The 21,346-nt window shown below is 41.2% G+C and overlaps 1 protein-coding gene across 5 annotated transcripts in view; it reads right to left on the reverse strand.

Annotated features, from left to right (window-relative positions):
• Positions 1–21,346, reverse strand: part of DIDO1 (death inducer-obliterator 1) — a 73,898-nt gene that overhangs the window by 16,425 nt on the left and 36,127 nt on the right. For all 5 annotated transcript variants that reach the window (XM_088442814.1, XM_088442815.1, XM_088442811.1 and 2 more), the window contains 3 exons: positions 20,759–21,074; positions 17,492–17,776; positions 16,634–16,856 (listed from right to left, as the gene is read on the reverse strand). In XM_088442814.1, coding sequence (XP_088298940.1) covers positions 16,634–16,856; positions 17,492–17,776; positions 20,759–21,074 — 824 coding nt within the window. The remainder of the gene's footprint in view (positions 1–16,633; positions 16,857–17,491; positions 17,777–20,758; positions 21,075–21,346) is intronic.

A 21,346-nucleotide genomic window follows, 5' to 3' on the forward strand; every position in this document is an offset into this window, starting at 1 on the left:
CTACTAGAATGAAAACTGGTGACAGTGAAGCCCATTGGAGTACAAAATTGTCACATTCAAGGAAGCAGCTTCATACAAAGTGTGCTTTATCAGGTGGAACATTATCCTGCTGGAAGTAGCCATTAGGCCATAAAGGGATGCACCTGGTTAGCAATAGTACTCAGGTAGGTTGTGGTATGTAAATAATGTTCAACTGGTATCAAGGGGCCTAATGTGTTCTAAGAAAAAAATTCACACCATTACACCACTAGCCTGAATATGGATCCAATAATGTTGTTTACACTAAATTCTGCAATCTGCTGCAATAATTGAGATTCACTAGATCAGGCAATGTTCATCCACTTTTCAAATGTCTGGTGTTGACGAGCTTGTGCCCACTGTAGTCTCAGCTTCCTGTTCTTAACGGAGTTCCTGGCACAGTCGTCCGTAGCCCACATGAAGGTTAGGTGTACTGCACGTTCAGAGATGTTATTTTGCCTATCACGGTTGTAAAGCATGGTTACTTCATTTACTGTTGCATGTCAGCTGGAACCGTTCTGGCCATTCTCTTACCTCTCACAAACGGAGTGCTTTTTTTTTTTGTGCATCATACTCCACAAAGTTATCTGTTGTGCATCAAAAGCCAAAGAGATGCTCAAACCAAGCCTGACGACAACAATTACAACATTAACCATGCCCGGTTCCTTTTATGCATTGAGTTGCTGCCACGATATAAAAGGCTGGGTACACACGTAAAGATTTTCTGTCAAACCATCCAACTAGTCGATTGGTTGAAATGAAAATCTGGTAACTGATGATCAGCAATTTGCTCCTAAATGCCAGAAAACATATGAAAATGGTCGTTCAGACAAGTTTGTTAAATGTTTGATCTAAACAATTTGTTCAAAACAGTTTTTGTCCATTTTCCGGCGTTTGGGAGCAAATTGCCGATTGTCATTTGCTTTCATACCTTACCAGATTCAAGTAGTTGGGTGGTTGGACAGAAAATCTTTACGTTTGTACCCAGCCTTAGTCTCAGTACTGGATACATTACTTAAGAGAATCAGGTCCATATTGACATAAGAGTAGTACTCAGTGGCTGCATATTATTTATGCTGCAAATATCCTGTTCCACAACATTTCTAAACGTGCTCTATTGGATCCAGATCTGGTGCCTGTGGGAGACCATTGAAAAACACATGTTCATGGATCCAGCTTGAGGACACGTGTCTTGTTACACGGCACATTGTCCTGCTAGTTGTAGCCATAAGAAGATGGGTACACTGTGGCCATAAAGGAATGGACATGGTAAGCAGCAGTACTCAGGTTATGGCATCTTAACAATGTTCAATCAGTATTAAGAGGATTAATGTGTGCCAGAAAAACACTCTCCACATAATCACTTGCCTGGCATGGTCGCATCGATTGAGATGTCAGGCTCTCTTTTGCCTGACAGTTGCAAACGATGCGACCAGTGAAAAACGCAGTGGGCAGCTGCCGGAAGATCATCACCAGCAGCCGCCAAGAGCAGAGGGACCTCTTGGCCCCTCTGCATCCCTGCACCCTCTCCCGGTGTCTACCTTGCAGCTGATTAGGCAGCCTGGCACCACCCCCAATCCCCGCGGCTGCATAGAGCATGTAAATGAAGCAGCCCTCAGTTCCCCCAGTGTACCTGTATACCCGAAGGCTGCTCAGAGGAGAAGCCACCGGGGAAATGCAAAGCTGCGATGTTCTATTCATTGATGGTCCCATATATGCTATTGATTGATAATAAAACCAATATTGTGTTTATAAAATATAAACAAAAAAAAATTCTATCCAATCGTGTTGGATAAGTTCTAAATAGAAATTGTTTACCTAATTCAATCATAAAAAAATAAATAATTCCTGAGCTTTTTTTTTTTTTTTTTGGAAAAGATTAGCCAGGTAAGTGATTAAACCAAACATCAGCATGAACGATTGATAAGGCTTCATTTTTTTTATGCCTATATCTGACCATACCAACTGAAATGTCACAGCAGAAATAGATTCATCAGTTACCTTTTTCCCCAACTTCAACTGCCCTGTTTTGGAGAGCTTACACCTACTGCAGCCTTAGATTCCTGCTCTTACTTGGCAGGAACGAAACCTGGTGTGGCCTTCTGCTGCTGTAGCTTATCCATTTCATACTTCTACGTGCCTTGCATTCACTGAAGCTCTTTTGGATACCCTTCTTGCAGAGGTTCTCGAAGTCAGTCCTCAGGACCCCACTTCACATTTTCCAGGTCACCTAGCAGGTGCGCAGGTAGGTGTATTTATTACTCACTGACATTTTAAAAGTTGCACTGGTGGAGCTAATTATTTATCTTATGATTCTGTGAGACCTGGAAAACATGCGCTGTTTGGGGTCCTGAGGACAGAGTTTGAGAACCTGTGCACTGTAGTAACAACATGGTTATATGAGTTGCTGTTGCTTTCTGTCTGGCCATTCATCTGACTGCTCTCGTTTACAAGGTGTTTTTGCCCACAGAACTGTCGCACACTGGATGTTTTTTTGTTTTGCACACTGTTCCATGTCAAGTGTGAAAATCCCAGATCAGCAGCTTCTAAGATTCTCAAGCCACACCGTCTAGCATCATCATTCCACAGTCAAAATCACGTTCGTCACCTATTATGTCATTTAGTCTGAACAAGTTCAGCATGTCTGCATGCTTTTATACACCAAGTTTTCACCAAACTTTTAACCTGGGTTATTGTAAGGGCATTCTGGGTTGAGGTTTGGTGTGAAAGAGTTTGAAAAAAGCTACCCAGGAATCCGACCCCGGTAGCTACCAGGGTCGAACCCAGCACGGTCCCGGATATCAATGCCGTGTGAATGGTGAAACCAGTGTTATCCAACCCGGGTCACACTAAAAGCTGCTTTTAGGAGCTAGAATGTGCGCTCAGAGATTATGTCATCTCCAAACTCCAAAATATGTCCACTTCTAAAGACATACATAAGTTTTGCAGGGCAGACACAGGGTGTGAACAGGAATAACACGAATCCTAAGTGCAGTGTGAATGGGACCCAACATTTTGGTGGAAAAGGGGTTATAAATGAAGACACTGCCATCATTTGAGTCGCTTAAACATTACACTGCCTTCTCAATGTGCACACTGATGGACAATTACTATTAAAGGTATTACACTATAAATGTGCAGTCTTCTACAACACATACATTTAACATTAAGGCCCGTATTCAATTTAAAGCGAAAAGCCAGAATCCGCGGAAAAGTTTCGCCGATGACGTAATTTCGCCAGGCGGAAAAGTATCGCCGTATTCAATTTGAAAGACTTTCCGGCTAGGCGGAAAGTCAATGCAATGTAATAAACGGAAAAGTTTCGCCTATGAATAGCAGGCGGAAAAAAGTGCAGAATTGTGATTTTGGGGTGCAACGTTGCGTGAACCGTGCAGCCTTCAGACTGTTCCCCAAGGGTAAACACTGTCAAAAATGTTTAGAAAAAAAAAAACACACTTAACACCCCCCAAAAAAATCACTTTGAATTTGGGGGCAAAAAAAAAAAAATGTTGGGGGACAAAGATAAAATCTAGCAAACTTGATTCTGGGGGGTCCCCACGTATGCTGCATGTGTTTTTTTTTTCATTGCAAGGGCTTGCGGCAGGTGGATTTCTCACGATTTTTTCAACTTAACTTTAGCAACTTTAAAATATGCTGGCCCCCATTTTTAAGTACCGCAAATTTGCTGGGTTGTTATTTTCTATAAAAATACTCCTGAATACTATGCAAAAATGCTATTTAGCAGCTATTGAGGCCGTTTAAAAACACAAAATACCTTCAGCACGCCAAATCGGGGGTAACCATAGCTAACCCCCATGTCAGAGCATCTTTTGGGGGGTGTCAGGCTGATTTCCCCAAACCTGACAGTACTTTCCGCCTGTTCAAGTTTCGCCGGGTCCCGTTTTCGCGTACTTTCAAATTGAATACGGGTATACGCAGGCACGCACTATACTTTTCCGCCTACAAAACACGCGATGTAGGCGGAAAAGTATTGCAGGTCCGCTCGCATTGAATATGGGTCTATATAGCAAAACTTTACACAGAAAAAGTCTTTTTCGATGTAATAGTAAAACATTTGCGAGTTCCCCTATTTTTGTATCAGTCTATCTAATGCAATCGTAACTATTGTAAAGCGCTTATACATTAGTACTGTACAATAGTACATATACATAAATGCACACACACACACATATATAATATATATTATACACATACATACTGGTGGAGATCCATGGATGACAGTACCCGGGAGATGTATAATCCGGGAGCGAATGGCTGTTAAATGCCTGGACCCGCTTCGCCTATTTTACGTGGTGAAGCAGGTCCAGACACTGCCTGCATGTATGTATAATAGGGAGTGCTAAACCACCTGGCTGGCTATTTGTACTCTCCCACTTTCGGCTTCAGGCCGGCGCTTGCAGTGAGTCTGTGCATTCGCTAGTCAAACTCCCAGCGTCACCCGTGGCTGATAACAGCTGCAGCTGTCAGTGCCACTCACCAGTCATACATTTGCCTGCACATCGGCGCCGTCTTCAAGGTAGGAGCGCCGACAATGACAGGGACACATAGCGTCCTTGTCATTCTGCTCCCTTCCCTGCATTACATACAGGGAAGCGATAACTTAAGCACTTAACGTGCCAAGTTAGCATTTGCCGCTCGATGCCACTTCACATCTGGTTCCTTGCCAAATCCCTTAGTTGATCTAGTCCATAGTCAGATAATTACAATTAAATCACACTTTTTGTAGCACTGAAGAGGCAAGCCTAATATTGCAATAAAATCAAACCAATATCTACAAATCCCAAAATTTGAAGTACAACTTATCACAAAAAATAATTATGACTAGCTTAAAAACATACATCTAATGTTAAAAGACATGATCTTGATATTTAGCAGCCTGCAACTAACCCTGTATTCCAACTGAGAATACAAGATAAACATCAGTACTGTTTAAGAATGCATCTAATAGTAATTCCTCTTATACCGCTACAAACTATTCTCTTTTCAGTATCTGCCTGGAGGGCAACTAAATGATGATTCCACAGGATCACAGCTCAGTAGTTCATTTGATGGGAGAGGGCCTGATTTAGCAGAGGACTAAGCTGCAAAGCCGCACACAAGTGGCTTTGCAATTCCGTCCTGCTAAAATGAAAATTCAGGTGGTATCCGACAACTTGATGCATCCGCGATCCAAGCACTGTGAAAAAGGTTGCAGCCTGGGATCACCATTGTAGCCAATGGTTGCTCCTTTTAGCAGTCTGTGGGTCCTGGCAGCCTGCATCCATGGACGCAGACCCTGGCTTCGCCACTCCCGGAAATAGGATAGTGTGCTCCAGAAACACAATCAAGCAGAGGCATATCGGGGCCTGTTTATGATCAGAGCCTGAGTGCATTCTTGCAGGACCTGTTCTGCACATGCACAGAATGGGTCATGCACGTGTTCAGATTCCTGATAATCTGGAATCTGCATGAGATCAAAGATCTGCGTCCTCTGCTGAATCAGGCCCAGTGCTGCTTTCTCACCACCACTTTCTACACAGGAAGCAGAGAAATAGCCAGCCAGGTCAGCGGTTGTTTTAAGAAATAAAAGTACGGTCTTCTTGCCATCTCCTCCAAGCTGCATATATTGCAACATTTCTCCAGCACCTCTCTCAAGTTTCTGTCTGTACAGCCAAGGCCAAAAGTTGAGAATGACACAAGTATTGATTTTCACAAAGTTTGCTGCTTCTGTCTTTTTTGACCTTTTTGTCAGATGGTACTATGGTATATTGAAGTAAAAATACAAGCATTTCATAAGTGTCAAAGGCTTTTATTGACAATTACATTAACGTTTATGCAAAGAGTCATAATTTGCAGTGTTGACCCTTCTTTTTCAAGACCTCTGCAATTCGCCCTGGCATGCTGTCAGTCAACTTCTGGGGCCACATACTGACTGATGGCCACCCATTCTTATCTAATCAATGCTTGGAGCTTGTCAGAATTTGTGGGTTTTTGTTTGTCCATCCACCTCTTTAGGATTGACCACAAGTTCTCAATGGGATTAAGGACTGGGGAGTTTCCTGGCTATGGACTAAATTTCAAGGTTTTGTTCCCTGAGCCATTTGGAGCACCTTGCCATGAAGGCAAAAGTGATAACTATCATGCTGGAAAAGGATTAGTCACCAAACTGTTCTTGGATGTTTGGTACAAAACATCCTCCAAGAACAACTTCTCCCATTCTTTATTCATGGCTGTGTTGACTGAGAAGCAATCCCACACATGAATGGCCTCAGGATGCTTTACTGTTGGCAGGACGAAGATGTTTAGAGGAAGGCCTGGTGACAAGAGCAGCAAAGAAGCCACTTCTCTCCAGGAGAAACATCAGGGACAGACTGATTTTCTTCAAATGGTACAGGGATTGGACTGCTGAAGACTGGGGTAAAGTTATTTTCTCTGATGAATCCCCTTTCAGATTGTTTGAGGCATCTGAAAAAACGCTTGTCCGGAGAAGGAAAGGTGAGTGCTACCATCAGTTCTGTGTCATGCCAACTGTAAAACATCCTGAGACCATTCATGTGTGGGGTTGCTTCTCAGCTAAGGGAGTGAGATCACTCACAAATTTGCCTAAGAACACAGCCATGAATAAAGAATGGTACCAAAACATCCTCCAAGAGCATCTTCTCCCAACCATCCAAGAACAGTTTGGTGACTAACAATGCCTTTTCCAGCATGATAGTTATCACTTTTGCCTTATGGCAAAAGTGATAACCAAGTGGCTCGGGGAACAAAACATTGAAATTTTGGGTCCATGGCCAGGAAACTCCCCAGATCTTAATCCCATTGAGAATTTGTGGTCAATTCTGACAAACTTCAAGCATTGTTTAGATAAGAATGCGCGGCCATCAGTCAGTATATGGCCTAGAAATTGACTGACAGCATGCCAGGGCGAATTGCAGGGGTCTTGAAAAAGGGTCAACACTGCAAATATTGAGATTCTGCATAAATTGAATGTAATTGTCAATAAAAGCCTTTGACACTTCTGAAATGCTTGTAATTTTACTTCAGTATACCATAGTAACGTCTGACAAAAAGGTCGATAAAGACAGAAGCAGCAAACTTTGTGAAAACCTATTCTCAAAACTTTTGGCCATGGCTGTGAGAAACCACGTTTGGCTGAAATCAAAGCAAAACCTTTACAACATATGTGATATAATTACAATGGACTTTAAATCAACTACACAAACACCAGCAATGGTAGGATAGAGCCCTGTATACCTTAACCACGGGAGAGGTATACACGGAGACTGACCATAACCCTCGAGACCAACAGCTACAGCAGCGCACTTAAGAGTCTTGTATACACATGGAGGGTAGGCGGAGCAACTGAAGACGCGCCAAACCCTTCGTAGGTACTGTGTTTGGGTCGGAGCTGCCGGGGGAGCGCCTACCTCCCTTAAGCTGCGTTAACAAGCCAGGCACGCTAGCCTCGTGGCAGAAGAATCTGCTAACGATCCCCGGCGTCAGACAGTAAGGCCCCGGTTGTGTAGACGCGAACAATCCTCGGCCCTGACTGCAGCGGCTTCTGGTGCATCTGATACCAGAAGGACTGCTGCACGTGATTCCCCGCAAGTGAGGAATCGCCTTACCTACCATCTAAGTGCATCCGGTTGCAGCATTGCTGCTAGCAAGTTCAGCTGCGAACTGACAAAATCAACAGCTGTTACTGGTGTTGCCGCCAGGCGGAGGTAGATGGAGTCGCAGTATGAGTCTTAATTCAGACAATTAGCACTGGCAACCCAGAAACATAAAATAAAAGCTTAGGACTGCATGAACAGTCTAGTTACAAATGTGCATCTTGATCCTGCAGCACCAAATGAACTGAAGGCCTATCGCTAGGGACGAGGTATATATGGAAGAGGATCCAAGGCATCCTAGTGTAGCTTTAACTGTTTGGTGCCTGGATCTCTCCAACCATATCATGGTATCCCTGTGGACCCTGAAGAAATACAACCCTGTGGGCGTATTTAAATGTAGTACTTAAACCTAGAGATAAGCGGTTCGGGTTTGGCTTGGATCTTCCCGCTAAGTTTGGAATACACAAAACAAAATGTCAATTTACGTACATTTCAGCACAGATGTCCGTGAAAGATATTTTGTGCCTTTCTCAGAACAGAATTTGGCAGGAATATCTGAGATAAAACTGAACCGCTCAACTTAAATCTAAGGACCATAAAGGTATACGGTCTTAACAAGACCATATACCCTGGGGGACAGAGATCATATCAATTCCAGAATGACCTAAAGATGTTGCCTTATCATTTTGTGAATGAGCTTTAATCGCAATAGGTTAGGCCATCTCATTCCACAAATGGGTTTATTGGATTGCAATCTGGTGGAGGCGTTCACTGAAAAGCTTTGAGGAATTACCTAAAGGAGATTTTGTAGATGAGCATCATGCTCCCATAAATGTACTTTAACAAAAACAATGTTCAGATGTTGCTCTAATGTAAAGGCATCAAGCATGAGAAAACACTCCATGACCCTGCAGGTTTTCAAGATGGTGATCCTCTCATGTGCATGAAACCGCAGGAACGGATATTCAGAGAAGGCTTTTTCAGACCTCCAGTGTTGGTGTTCCTTAGCTAAATACTTGTTTTGCATCAAGTTGCAAAACTTGGGTTGAATCGTCGGCTGTCAGACCCCCTCAACTACAAGTTGTATTTTCAAATATGCCGTCTTGTACTTAACTGTAAATTTACCAATTTTAACTTAAATTATATTTCAATTGAGCCCTTTCATCAGAGGGTAAATTACAACTACAGGACTTTTAGACAATGAGAATCCGCCACCAGTGTCACTGCCCTTACGCTCTAGAACACATTTAAAAACTCCTAGTCATCATGCCCATTCCCAATCTGCACATTGACAAAATCATAACGGTCTGCTCTGAAGCTATATATACTACAGGAGGAACAGAATTAGGAGCTAATTTAAGGTTTAAAGCACAATTTGTGCTTTTTACCCCCCTGCCAACTGCATTTTTTCCACTGCGCATCTAAAATGCTTACATATATTCCTATTTCAACTGGGATGCATTTTGTGCTTAGGCCTGTGCACTTCTTGAGGCAGAACAGAGGTTGGAGGGGGCATGGGTAAAGTACAGCAAGGGTGTATTCACATGAATGCATTTCATGCTGATCCACAAGGTGCACATGCATCTGTATGAGGGTAGATCATTTGCAAGTGCTCAAGACAAAATAATGATCATCAGTGGTCACTTCCAGTTTGCAGAGTACATCTGAATCTCTCACACCAATACTATTAATATCAGTAGTTTGGCTGCTGCAGTCTATTCGCATTATTACACGGATGTCTGCAATCACTCTGGAGCAAGAATGCACATGTCCATTCGATCTTATAAAGGTGAAGCCATATTTGTACTAATTCTAATTTAAGAGCAGTACTTTTATTTTGTATTTATATCTGGTTTTAATGGCCTTTTTAAATGTGATTATTTATTAATGCCCAGATAGATGTACTGTAATTAAACATATCCTATCACTATGAAGCCAGAACTCTTGGCAAAGTCACATATCTTCTATCCTTAAATTTACTTTGCCACACACTGAAGTCTTGAAAGGGCAAAATAATGAAAATTATTAATATAGAAGTAAACTATGTTAAGGGCTGCATTCACTTTATAGGCCTAATAGGTATGTGACTAGGAGTGCAAAATAAAATGGCATTGGCATATAACGTGCACATTGACATAATTATATTTAACTTATGTAATGGGCTTATAAATTGTTCAAAATGCATTGTATGGATAAAATGCACCAAAAACTTTCACTGTCGCATGGACATCGAAATTCTACAATGGCAAAATAGAAATGCAAGCCCATGTGTTTTATGGATAATTACAGCCATGCCTTTGAAAGCGCTTAACTAGAAATACCTATTTATTTCGCTCTATATACCCTTGCTGTCATTAAGCATAATGAAGTCATACAATAGGATGTCAGAGCAGTGATTCTGTTTTGCCACAAGCAGTCTGCATACAGTCACAGGGTCTGGCTACAGGTTTGTAAGCGGTCAGCTTGCAAGGGTCCAGGATCGTTCTTGGATACAGGTAAATCTTCACCATACTTGCTCTTGGAAAACGCCAGGGCAGGTTTTCGGATGACCATTTTCCACAACAAAATAAAGTTTGATTCAAGATTTGAATTTTCACGGTTTGTAGAACTATCTGCAATTACATAGCAACTATGTACAAATATTGCTAAATGCCTGTATCCACCTAGAGACACAGCTGCAAGTGTATATTACAGGTTGAGTGTTGGCTGCTCCTGGCAGGTGTTCTTTATAGAAACTGGCAGTCCTAAAACTTGTTTTTTACTTAAGGTTGTAACATTTAGAGTTTCCAAAAATGTAAAATTTTCTTTAAAAGGTATTCTGATATAACAAAACCCCACTTACAATTTTCCAGCAAACTGTCTGCGCAGACCTGAAATTACAGCCTCACTAAAGAGGTCATGTCACAGTCTGCTACTGTGCACAAGGAAAAGCTACATTCGTGGATATATGTAGGATAAGAGAAGTGTGGAGTTAGGAACTGGACCTCCCCCTGCAAATGTCTTCCAAACAGCATTTGCATATACAACCAAAACACTTAACTCAGCTTAAAATTAAATAGTATGAGGCGTCTTGGGTATGCTTGAGACTTTGGAATTTTTTTTTATTATTATTATATAAAAAATATTTCTGAAAAAGAAATCCCTTATTCACATGTCCTATAACCGTGTATTAAATAATGATATTACAATGGAGAGTGGGAATTATCTCATTATAATGGCACCTGTCAAGGGGATATATTATACAGCAAGTGAACACTCAGTTCTTGAAGCTGATGTGTTGGAATTAGGAAAAAAAAAAAAGTGCGAGTATCTAAACAACTTTAACAAAGGATAATTGTATTGTGAAGTGGTTCCAGGCTTCCTGTGATCTAATTAAAGTCTTTTCATCAAAAAATATATGCAAGAGAAAAAAAAAAATATTACACACACACACACACATATCTCTCTCGATAGGTACGGCACACTCTATCCATTATGTTGTAGGTGCCCGTTACATTAAAGCATAGATGTATCCAAGTACGGCACCCAGCGGACTTAAAAAAAAAAACAACTCCACACCACCTCGGTAGCAACGTTTCGGGCTTTATTGCCCTTCGTCAGGCTGCACAAATATCGAATATTTGTGCAGCCTGACGAAGGGCAATAAAGCCCGAAACGTTGCTACCAAGGTGGTGTGGAGTTGTTTTTTTTTTTAAGTCCGCTGGGTGCCGTACTTGGATACATATTATATACATATATTTTTTTTTTGGACTGGGTACAAGGACCCATAGTAATATACTGGCAGACATCGGGATGAGAAAATTAATGTCCAAGGCGTATAATAGATCCCACTCAAGGAATTGAAGACCTCACTTTAAAGACCAGCGCTGCATTCTGCACCCACCTTAGGACCATGGTGAAATTTGGGTCCAAAGTTTATAACTAGCTTCCAAAGGGTGAGTGTATATCGATCTCTCGCGATGTATAAAACATTGTTACGGTTCTACACAATATTTTTTTCTTTTACATATATTTTTTGGAGAAAAATACCCCCCCCCCCCCCCCAAAAAAAAGGAGACTCATTAGATCACAGAAAGCGCCGGAACCACTTCACAATAAAATTAACCTTTTGAGAGGCCCTGTTGAAAGCTCCTGCTCTTACTGGCTGCATTCTGGGTCTATCGTTAGACTTCACAGGGAACGTATCACCAGCCCCTCACGTCTGTAACAAAGGCCAAATTGTGAAGGGTAGATGACTGGGTCAGTGCATTTCCAGAACAGCATGTCTTGTGGGGTATTCAGTGGTTAGTACCTACTAAAAGACAAGTGACAAAGAGAGCTTTCCCATCTGGTCATATCACACAGAAAAGCAACTGCAGCACAAATTACGGAAAACATTAATGCTGGCTATGATATAAAGGTGTCCGAACACACAGCATCGCAGCCTGCTGCATATGGGGCTGTGTTTGTCGCAGACCAGGCAGAGTGACAATGTCTACCACCGAAAGCGCCTTCAATGAGCACGTGAGCATCACTACTGGAGAAATGGAAGAAGGTGGCCTGGTCTGAAGAATCATGTTTTCTTTCACATCATGTGGACAGCCAGGAGTGTGTAGTTTACCCGGGGAAGCGATGGCACCAGAATGCACTGAGCAATGTTCTGTTGGGAAACCTTGGGTCCAGGCACTCATGTTGATGTTACTTTGACACACACCACCTACCTAAACATTGTTGAAATTATACCCCTTCATGGCATCGGTATTCCCTAATGGCAGTGGCCTCTTTCAACAAGATAATGGGACCTGCCACACTGCAAAAATTGTCCGGGAATGGTTTTGAGAAACATGACCGAGTTCAATGTGTTGACTTGGCCCTCAAATTTCCCAGATTTCAATCCAATCAAGCATATGTGGAAAGTGCTGGAAAAATAAGTTGGAGGCATGGAGGCCCCCACCTCACAACTTACAAGACTTAAAAGGATCTGCTGCTAACATCTTGGTAGCAGATACCATAGGACTCAGTCAGAGGTCTTGTGGAGTCCATGCCTCGACGGGTCAGAACCATATTGGCGGCATGAGGGGGACCTACACAATATTAGGCAGGTGGTTTTAATGTTGTGGCTGATCGGTGTAGGTTATCCTAAAGGTCTATTGATGTGCCAGGGGGAAGAAAGAAAAAAAATACCTGTTACAGTATCTGTAAGCTTCCCCTCCCAAAAACTCTGAAGATCATGTAGATGTAACTTAATGGGAAGATAATTATGCAATATAAATAATTACACTGTTAGCTAAGGCCACTATAAACAATGTAATCCATTCCCATGACTTGTACATAAAGATACCCTCAAGCATCTTCATTTTTTTTTCTAGCTAAAACTATTACACACACAACTTTTTCTGTAACATGTACTATAAATTACTTGTTTACCCAGAAATACATAGTCAACGAGCTTTGAGTCTCCAGTATCTTGTGGTAACACAATTACAAAGACTTTGTATTTCACTAAACAAAACTGTAGTATAATCTGTAAAAGGGATGTATTGGAGAAAAGTTGGTGAGTAGGGTGCTCATTAGGCTTCGTAGCCTACCAGGTGATATCACTGCCAGCATCTGACACCCCTGATAACGGAAGGTATATGTTGTGACTCTCAAAAACAAGTAAAGCATAGGCAATGCTAAACTGCGAGAGAGCCATGGCTAGGCTAGACAAAAGGTCTTACCATTGCTTAGTCAAGACAGTGTTTTCCCCAGGACCTTTTTGAACACTGCCCAGCTCCCAGGATGCACTGGCGCCAGCAGAGGGCATCGTAGATGCTCAATGAGCAGGGCCCACCCTGCACCGAAGGAACGATGCAGGCATTGCGGACTCGCAGCCGTCCCCTCTCTTGTCTGGAGGCGGCCTGTCAGGATGGGATGAGGGTGCGCGATACCCCCCTCCCTCCTTTTCCGGGCTGCCTCATGGTGCCGCCGCTGCAACATTGCGGACTTGCAGCAGCCCCCTCTCCTGCCCTAGGCCGCCTTGCAGTGGGTGGGAGGGGTTGAGGGTTGCCTAGTTGCCTCATGGTGCCATCCGGCTTTGTGGAAATTCTGGGGAGAACACTGCAAGGTTTAACATGGAAATTAGGCAGTAAATCACAGGATAAGCACTTGGTTTAAGTGATGCAACACTGCACCCATCTTGATGATAAATACTTTCTGTAATCTAGTTGCACCAACATTGCTGGATGGTGAGTGAAGTTTTAGTACACAGCTCTGTACCATTCATTAACTCCTGGAGAAAGCGATTCTGCTAATTCCAATCCTTTATATTTATAAGGTGGTACAGACACTTCAGAAGCCTGCAGAAGGGTGCTCGCATTACATACAAATGACCTTTCATAACTTTGGAAGTCATGTGGTATATATAAAGCTGAAATCAAGGCTTCCATCTCTATGAAATGAAAATGGTGCGGTAATGTGTGGCTGTTTCCTGGCATCTGTGTGTACAACTTCAAACTGTATATGAATCTTTTATATAGAATGGTTTCTAATAGTAAAATGCACATTATAACAATTCTCTACTTTCCTAGCCAATCATTATACAAAAATATCACCCGATTTGAAAACTGGTGTGTAACAAACCTTTACCTTTTAATGTCTTCTGACTTATCCGTTCAGGCCAGTATATGTATTGTAAATATTCATGCTAGAGGAGGGGAGCATCCCTCATATCTTCAGGTTTTCCTGCTTGGCTTGGAAGGAGTAGTTGTCATGAGAGAGCTGTATCAACTCTCATTCTTTTCATCAGAAATAACAGAAGGAGAAGGAAGAGTGTCCTATCTGTAACGTCTACTAATTCAGATATTTAAAATTTCCCACCCAAAATGGATTGCATAATTTTGGGTCTAGAAGCTGTGCACAAACACTCTGGTCACTTAAAATGGGGTTCTACAATAATTTACAACCATGAACACAAATGTTCCAAATTTCTAAATAAATATATAGGGTATGAAGTTTACAGATCTAAATGAAAAGTATCAAATAAACGGCTATTGGTAGCTACCTGAATTGCAAAATCCCTGTGCCAGAACAAACATAAGTAATAAATTATAAGTTAAAGGTGACTGATGAGATAATTGTAAGATTATATTGCATACCATTATGTATGTGGAATAGAATGTGTAACTACTGAAACTAAGGCATGAAATACAATGTCGTTTGTAATCATGGGCGAGAACAGATAGATATACTAAATTCAAACTGCACAGGCCAATGCTAGCGAAAACCATGCTTGCTTGAAAATAGCTGGTAATCACTCTGCTTCTTATCTAGCAGGGAATGTCTGCATGTATTCTTACACTATAGGTGACATAACTGGGATACAATTCAGAAATCCATTATATATATATATATATATAAACTTAAGGTACCCGTGATCTGACTAAATTATGTCATATAAAATATTCACAGGGTTACGTGGCATTTGTAGACCAGGCTGGAGAAAATCAATACAACGAGCTGGTCAAGCAGTTGGGATGCACAATGATGAAATTGTCGATAGAAGGGGTCCAGACTAATAGACAAAGCGAGCTGGTCATGGCGATCCCAGATACAACGGTCAGCTGAAGTCTTGCCCGACACAATGAGATTAAAAAAAAGAAATACAGAACAACATGGACTAGAACAGTGTGCATACAAACAAGACTTCACATGAAGGTGCGATACATTTTGTTTTAATTTTGTTTCATAAACAATGACATTACTGTAGATCCATCACTTACCTGAGCTGCAGTCCACGCTGGATAAAAGGAAAGCTCTTCATTCAGATATTACGTTGTACTTAAAAATTTGATAACGTAACATTAAATAAAACAGAGCTCTGCAAACCTGTGATTTTTGGTTTGAAGTCAGTAGCTGGGTTCAATACATCTCAAACCTCAGATACTAAATAGTATATTCCTTTACAAGTAGGACGGAGAACTGCTAATGGATTGCTGACTTATGTAATCTGATGGTAACAGAGAGGTGTTATTACCAAAGCGGCTGGTTTGGCCATGGAAGCAAAATAGGCAGATCTTAAATGTTTATGGTGCAACAAAACATTCCAGCCACTAACGACTAAGTCTATAATGAATATTCTTAAAATAAATCCAGCTAGTGGCCAGCGGTCAGGTGCTAAAACTTTGCAGCCATTAAACACTGCAGAAAATAGCAGAACAAAGAAAACCAGAGAGAAGTTAACCTTAGACCACTGCCTGGTAATAAATAGTTCACAAGTGGGTAACTTGCTACATTTCAGCCCAGACAAGGTCGCACATGTCTATTTGTTAAAATAGTTACTGATAACCTTGGTCTGATTGGATGCAGTACGGACAGAGCAAACCTGACACCTGCACTAGGGTTGGGCAACCTGTGGATCCCAAGCTGCTGTGGAAATGCTGTCAGTACCACAGGTGGCCTAATGCTGGCCACACACTAGACCAACTTACATCCAACCAGCCAACTTGTTGACTGGTTGGAATGAAAATCTGGTAAGGAATGGGAGTAAATGATGATCAGCAATTTGCTCCTAAATGCCAGAAAACAGATGAAAATGGTCGTCAGACAAGTTTGTTAAATGTTTGATCTAAACAATTTGTTCAAACAACAGTTTTTGTTCATTTTCCGGCATTTGGGAGCAAATTGCGAATTGTCATTTGCTTTCATTCCTTACCAGATTTTCATTCCAACCAACAAGTTGGCTGGTTGGATGTAAGTTGGTCTAGTGTGTGGCCAGCTTTAGCCTTGTTTAAAAGGACAGCTTTACTGCCCTACCTAGTGGTGCACTATACTTACCTTACTGTAGTAAACCTACATACCTAAGTAAACTTCCTTAAAAGAGGAAATAAAAAATAAAATAAAAAAAAACCTCAGACCTGAAATATTGGGTTTGTGTCTTGTGCTAATTGTGTAATTTACTTGTGTTATTAAGTTAATGTTCACGAAAAAGTGTGGGAAATAGATGTGAATAGTGTGCTAGGGGAAAGTTCCTACGAGATACATACATTTGTAAAATAGTGTAGATGAAATGGCAGGAGTCTTTTCTGGCTTTACTGCAATGTAATTATGGTCACTCTCCCATGAAGGCGCACCGCTGCTGCTTTCCACCTTTGCTTTACTGCTCACTTCCGCCTCCATCCGAGGAATCATCACCAGGACCGTCTTCATTACAGTTTCAGGCTTCTCTGCAACCGCAGCTTTATGTACAACTGGTGGTTTTGCAGGTGCCTGTCACAATACACATTAAAGAATTAGCACCTGGAAAAAATCTAACCTTCGTTTTCATAATTAACATACCAATCCAGTGTAATTAGACAAATTTATTAAAGTCCATTAATGCCAGTTATATTGATCGGAAACGCTTCTCAGCATAGTCAGGACAATAAAAGAGGATTAAAAAAAAAAAAAAAACTATTTTGTATCTGTAATAGGAGATAATGGTATATTGTATTACAGTTTATAAGTTAAGGACTTGAACACATTTTCATAATAGAATGTATTTTAGTCATTATAACACCACCACTGTACACAAGTCAGGAAAACCTTCTGTGATATCCATCTCAATGAATGAAGATAGTGATGATGGGATGAAGACATAGAATTGTAGTCTCATGAACATTTGATTTAATGATCTGTGGGTTATTGATTCCCACTAAGTGCAATATATACTGGGGCTGCCAGGACTACACAGTGGGACAATTACACATCTTTATGCAGTTTTTTTAAAACTTATTTCATCGATATCTTAATAAGATAAACTTATAGTATTTAAAGGAGATATATTACTATATTACACTCAGTGGAGAGCAACCAATGGTTACATATAACCAAAATGAACGTGGTCCAAAAAACAGGTCTCTTACCTGTGGCTTGGGTGGGGACCTCTTCTCAGGTTTTACCTTGACCTTTTCCTTGGGTTTGGTTTCTTTGCCTGCATTAAGAGATTTCATTGCGGCTGCAGCATGTTTGAGTATGCAGTCATGACCGCAATACACAGAGTCAGGGAGGGCAAGGTTTGAACAGCCTGGTCCAATGCACCCTGCTACATCTAGAGACTGCGATGAGTTGGGACACACAGACTCCTCATGGGAAACCTCAGTAGTTTCAGAAATTTCATGTGACCCTTTAGTAGTCTCAGGAACCTCAACCTAGAAAACAGGATACAAATGAACTAATATACCTACAGAAGAAAACAAACATTCTATGAACTGCAGCTCATATTGGTTCAATAAATATGTTTTTAATTCTCTGCTCAGCGCCACATAACTGGGTTTGGTCAGCAAGGCAGAGGCATTAGATAATCTCTAGTTTAGTTTAAAGCCATTTACTGCACAAAAGCATGTGACAAATAGTTCCCAAACTTTAGAATTCAGTGAAGCCTTTACTCTAAGGATTGCAAACAGAAAATATTTTGTATCTGGCGCTCAACAGTTTAACCACAATAATTTATCGTTCCCGCTAAAACAGTCTGCCATGGGGAGGGGGGGGGGGGGGGGGGGGTGTTTGAATAGATGGCCCGGTCCTAGAGTCCTAGAGTGAACACTATTCTCCCCAGTTGATACAATTACCTGCACCGAAACCTATTCCTAACAGTTTATTATTCTGCTAATACAATATTTAAACTTTTTTGTGGATTGGAAAAACAAAAGGCCATGTAATAGGATCCCCCCCCCCCCGATATCAGTAGCGTTCAGAGGCATCCATAAGAATGCAAAACAGAAAAGATAATTGGTTGGCACTTGTTGCCACCAATACAACTTTGATTATCTGGCAAATCAAAGCATGAGGAATCTGTTCATGTCAATCAAAACATTTAAGCTTGCAGCCCAGCACCAAGGTTTCCTGCACTACCATTTATGCTTCAAACACCATTAAATTTCAAATAAAATGTAATTACCTCCCAGATACAAAGGCTAACCTCTAGAAAAGGGCTAGCTTTTGAGACACCCTCAGAAAGGCCTTGTATAGCCTTAGCAGCAGCCAAAACAATAAGCAATGATTTTCAAACAAAAATAGAAAAATATATCAGTGTATCAGTGCTCGGTTTTACCTGCATAATACATTGTACCAGCTACATGGTCATTTTAAATTCCGAATATAAATACAAAACAGAAAGACAACTGTTATTGGCGCTTGCCAATAGCAATGCAAATTTGTGCGTACCTAGCAAATGAATGCATGAAGACATGCCGACAATTGTCTTTCTGTCTTGCTTTAATATATGACATTAATATTATATAGAATACAGCTTGTCAACGCACTTTGATGGTTCAGTGTAAACAAACTTTGTTTAAAGCACAAAGGGGCCCATTTATTAATGATCACATTTTGCAATTCGATCAGGACATGCAGTACCGCCCATGATCACATTGCAAAATGCAATCATAGCGGCCGAATGTATGATCCGCAACATGCAGGTTGACTGGCTCCAAAAGGAGCCTGTTCCTGCGATGTGGCCGGAGGCTGCTGCGCATTCGCAGTCCCGCGGACTGCACATGAGCGGCGCCCATTGCCGGCGGAGGGATCTGGGTGATCCCTCCCCCGGCTGACATGTTGTAAGTCCCCATAGGCTAACGCTATCTTCAGATGGCGTTAAAGCATTCCCGATATTGATACATTTGACAACATCGCATCCCCCATAGAAACCTATGGTGGAGGCGGCTGCCAGTGGCAATGGAGGTATCGCAGCAGGTATCGGGGATACCTAATGCAGTCCCTCCTTCAAACATCCAGGGGATACAGGTGTTTTCAGGGAATTTACCTCAAATTCCCTTTGATAAATGGGCCCCAAAATTATTAAAGATATTGTATAACATCATCTTTAGGTTGTGTGCATATTTCATAAAATATTTAAAATAAAATTCATATAATTCTGTGTAATAATCAGTGCAATGATAAAATAGAGTTGAAATAAAATATATATATTTATTTAGAACAACAAAATTATCCTCAAACTCATCAGGACAGTATATAAAAAACAAACATGTAGAAAAAGGAGTAAAAAATTTAAAAATATATAGGAGTAGCTTATCTGATCACAACAGCAGTAAGTTCATGAAAGGAGAAGATGTAGGAGCCTCCTACATCTTCTCCTTTCATGAACTTACTGCTGTTGTGATCAGATAAGCTACACCTATATATTTTTAAATTTTTTACTCCTTTTTCTACATGTTTGTTTGGGTTTGAGGATAGTTTTGTTGTTCTAAATAAATATATTTTATTTCAACTCTATTTTATCATTGCACTGATTATTACACAGAATTATATGAATTTTGTTTTAAATATTTTATGAAATATTTGATAAAAATATTTTATCAATTATTTATTAAGTTTGACAAATACATATCAATATTGTACATATTAAGTGAGGTTATATTGAGCACGATTGCACTTTCCATTTATCACTAAGCACTTTGTCATATTTATATATATAGCGTTCCCGCTAGGCTGTTTTAGCGAGGGCAAAAAGCACCCTGCCCTCCAGGAGGAGGGCAAAAAGCGCCCTGCCCTAACAGCCTGCGGGAGCCGTTCTCACCCGCGGGACGCAGTGTCCCGCGGGTGGAGAAACATGCAGTGACCCGGTCACCGCCGGAGAATAAACGCCGGGCGCATGCGCCCGGCATCTATTCTCCCTGTCTGCAGGGCTTGGGGGCTGCCCGGCGTGTCTGTAAGTGCCGGGCACGCCCCCAAGAGTGACGAAAAGGGGACGCGTCTTATAGACACGCCCCCTTTTCCGATGACCACGCCCCTTCTCGGGCGCGCGCCCTGCCTGTCGCCGGAGCTAGAGGGAACACATATATATATATATATATTTTTTTTTTTCATTATTATTTTTAAAGGTATACTGGCACGCTAGGCGCTCTGTTCCAGTTTTTTTATTAGGATTTATAATAATTTGTAAAAATAAACTGAACTGACCAAAACAGAAGCAATTTATTGCCAATATAAAAGGAATAGCAGTTACACGTGGGATGTTACCATGCGGTTGGTGCTCTGCATAATGTGAATACACCATGTCTGCTGACTAAGGGCAAGATACCCTTGGGACAAGAGTTTGATTAAGCAATATATTATGTGTTATGCTCTGTTTAGGGATATATCAAGATTTGCTTGTAGTCACAGATACTTACAGGATGAAATATCTTCAGTTTCTTTTTGCCAGTGGGATGTGCAGCCTTCTCAATTCTGCCCTTGATACCCTGATCATGAGCACACTGTTCCAAAGAGAAAATACTGGTGACTTCAGAATTACTGGAAGCTAGTTCGCCCACAGGCTGCTGTCTTTGGTCACTATCTGTGCCACTTTCTCCATGCCCTTGCAATATAGTGCAGTTGGGACAAATGTAATCTTCTCCATCCTTCTCCAGTAGTCGTCCACGCACTTCTGAAATCCCGACGCAGTCCCCATGAAACCACTCTTCACATCTGTCACAGCAAATCATAAACCTACAATCCAGACAGAACACAGGAGAATTAAGAAAAAAAAAAAGTATAAAAGAAGTCTGTATATGTGAGATGAGACTACCATCTCTCTGAAAATGCACTATGCACATACTAGGAAAAGGTATGTCATGTTCAATACAAAACCACATATTAAGAACAAAATGAATACACTACATCATAAAATATCCCAATGAAATTTGATATCTATCAGGGTACCCGAGGCTCAAATAATGCAAAGGTGACATTATTTATTCTTCTATTCAATACTAAATGAG

The sequence above is a fragment of the Taudactylus pleione genome, unplaced genomic scaffold (assembly GCF_031769625.1).
Source record: "Taudactylus pleione unplaced genomic scaffold, aTauple2 ptg000018l, whole genome shotgun sequence".
Classification (NCBI taxonomy): domain Eukaryota; kingdom Metazoa; phylum Chordata; class Amphibia; order Anura; family Myobatrachidae; genus Taudactylus; species Taudactylus pleione.